The following is a 2,632-nucleotide window of genomic DNA, read 5'->3' as shown; positions in this document are numbered from 1 at the left end:
CCTCCGCCCTCTCCCCCTTTCCCCCCTTCTACCTTCAACCTTCTCTCGGCCTCTCACCCACCGCCAAACCACGCAAACCGACTCGATTTCGCCATCAATCTCGCTCCTGCGCAGCGCCCGCGCCATCGCCAGACGCAGTCTGCTGCATCCGCCAGCCTTTGCCCTGCTGCACTCCATTCCAGCTGTTGCAACCGCTGCAGCCACGCCGCCTCAGCGCAGCGCATCAGCTCAGGCCGCCGCGCATCACCCGCAAGTCTGTCGCCCAACTGGCCGATTGTGAGGCTATTCGCAAGTCCAAGAGCCCCCCGGCTCCACTCGTCACGTTTCCACTCCGGCTTCCGGCCACTCACGTAACGTCACACTTTCTGCACACCATTGCCCGCCTGTCAAGGCCCGCAGCCTCGTCGAACGCGCTCTGCCTTTCCTTTCCGCAAGGCTGCCGGTCTGCGCTCAATCACATCACATTCGTTGCGCCTCGTGCCTGGACTTTTGACGATCTCTTCGCCGGCTTCCACTTCTGATTGACACTTCTTTTTTATTCCTTCTTTTTTTCTTTTTCGATCTTCTGTTCCCCCCTTACCTCTCCCTTCTTTCGTTCCTCTTGGCATCCTTGTTATGTTGTAATACATAATATTACTCTACGCTCACCGAACTCACCTTGGCCGCTTCGGAATTGAATTGCCTCTGGGTAAGCGACGGAGAGAAAGATCGTTTGCCCTCGCATCTCCAAGAAGCGCCTAGCTGCCTATCACAGCCTTCTCATCTCCGACTGTCACCCCTGCCGTGTCACAGAGAACAGTCTGCGCTGCCGCCAGGTCACAACCTAGACGGCAGGCCCCCTCTCGCCCACCCCCGGCTTCGCGTTAGCCCTACTATGGCTGCTGTCGGCGACGCATCTACGCGATTCGATTCTTCCGCCGGCGAACTCTCCTCTCCGCCTTCGGGCTCCCTCTCAGAACCCGGGTCGCCCTCGCACGGGGCTGGCCGCCGTCCAAACGCCGCAAAGGACCGATCAAAGCTCGAGATGGAGGAAATCGTCGTCAGTGGTGACCAGAACCCGCAGCAGTACTCCCAGCAGTACTCGCAGCAGCCACCACCGGGGACCTCTCCCGGAAGCGCTCCTGGTCCGCGCAACCAGCCTCAGAAGCGATATTCGTACGTCGACGGCGAATGGGTGCAGCTCACAGCAGCGGGCGTTCCCCGCAAAAAGCCGGGACGCAAGCCCGGCTCAATCGTCAAACCCAAGGCCCCGGCCGATGGCTCTGAGCCGCCCAAGGCTCGCAAGCCCCGAAAGCCGCGCGAGGCTGAGGCGACGCCAGTGCAGCGTAAGAGAAAGCTGGCGCCTGCCTCGGACGTCGATGCCGATGCGCCCAGTCCCCGGCCCCTGGCCCCTGCCGCTCTGGGAGCGCCCTCGTCCTCCTCGCCCTCCCTTCAGCCTCAGCTCGGAGACCCCTTGACGTCGCCGCCGCAGCATCAGCTCCAGCCGCTGTCGGACAGGCGATACTCGCCAAAGATGCAGAAGCGAGAGGGCTACCCCAGCTCCATGCAGAGCATCCTTAATGCCGACCCGCCCCCCGTCGCTCGGTCGCCGTCGAACAGCATCGCTAGCCCGACGTCCATACCAGTGCGCACCAGCGGCCAGAGCTACGATCCTATCCGGGGCAACTATGATCCCGTCCGCGAGACTATCACCTCGCACTACTCCTCAGCTGCCGGGTCTCCGCGAGCCCCCCTGCCGGCTCAGCCCTCGCACCGCTCGCCGTCTATCGCCAGCATGATTGAGCCCCAGCCGGCCAAGGCATCGCCTAGCCAATCCCACCAGCCATATCCCCCGGCCCCGTCTCAGTCCCGCCTGCAGACGCAAGACGCCACCCCGCTGCCGCCTTCTCCGTCATACGTCCCCAAGGCATCGACGCCCACGCCAGCCACCCAGGCCCCGGCCCTGAAGCCTTCTGTCCACGATATGAAGCGCGATGCCCCTACGCCTCCGGCCCCTCGGCCCGTCGTCGACCACTCCAACTTCACCACGATTGCGAATGGGCCCGTCAAGAAGGTGTCTCCTAAGCAAAAACCCGTCACCGGCATCTCGACACCCAAGACGGATTCTCTAGATGAGAGTATCATGGAGGTGGACGAAAGATCGATTCTTGACTTTGGCAGAGCTCGTCCCGGCGAAGAGAAGGAAACGCCCACCATTGTCCTCACCATCCCCATCGGCCAGGGCGAGACCAACAAGTACGTCAACTTCATGCGCATGGCCGAGGAGCAGTATGGCTGGGATGCTCTGCATCCCCGTCTTGCTGCCGACCGAGACCGCAAGGCTCGCATTGCTGCGGCCGCCGCGTCCTTGGAGAAGGTCGAATCGGGCCGCGAGTCTGGTGACGAGATGTCCGTCGACCTATCCGATGCCGAGGCTAGCAATCCCGAGAATGGTGGAGTGAGCGGCGCCGACGCGCAGGCCAAGCCCAAGAAGAAGCGCAATTTCAAAGAGGATCAATACGACGTTGACGACGACTTTGTGGACGATTCTGAACTGCTTTGGGAGGCTCAGGCTGCTGCCAGCCGAGACGGATTCTTTGTGTACTCTGGCCCCTTGGTTCCCGAGGTTGAGAAGCCAGCTGCAGGGTGCGTA

General features: G+C 62.1%; 1 protein-coding gene across 1 annotated transcript; it reads left to right on the top strand.

Moving 5' to 3' along the window:
- Positions 1-698: 698 nt before the first annotated feature.
- Positions 699-2,630, top strand: BBK36DRAFT_1021664 (HPC2-domain-containing protein; the record flags this gene model as incomplete). Its single annotated transcript, XM_024888867.1, has 1 exon — positions 699-2,630. A coding segment is annotated over exon 1 (1,756 nt), but the record flags the coding sequence as incomplete, so codon positions are not given.
- Positions 2,631-2,632: the final 2 nt, after the last annotated feature.

This window comes from Trichoderma citrinoviride (assembly GCF_003025115.1).
Source record: "Trichoderma citrinoviride strain TUCIM 6016 unplaced genomic scaffold BBK36scaffold_145, whole genome shotgun sequence".
Lineage (NCBI taxonomy): Eukaryota > Fungi > Ascomycota > Sordariomycetes > Hypocreales > Hypocreaceae > Trichoderma > Trichoderma citrinoviride.
The sequence above is the reverse complement of the archived record's forward strand: the minus strand, read 5'-3'. Positions and strand labels throughout refer to the sequence as shown.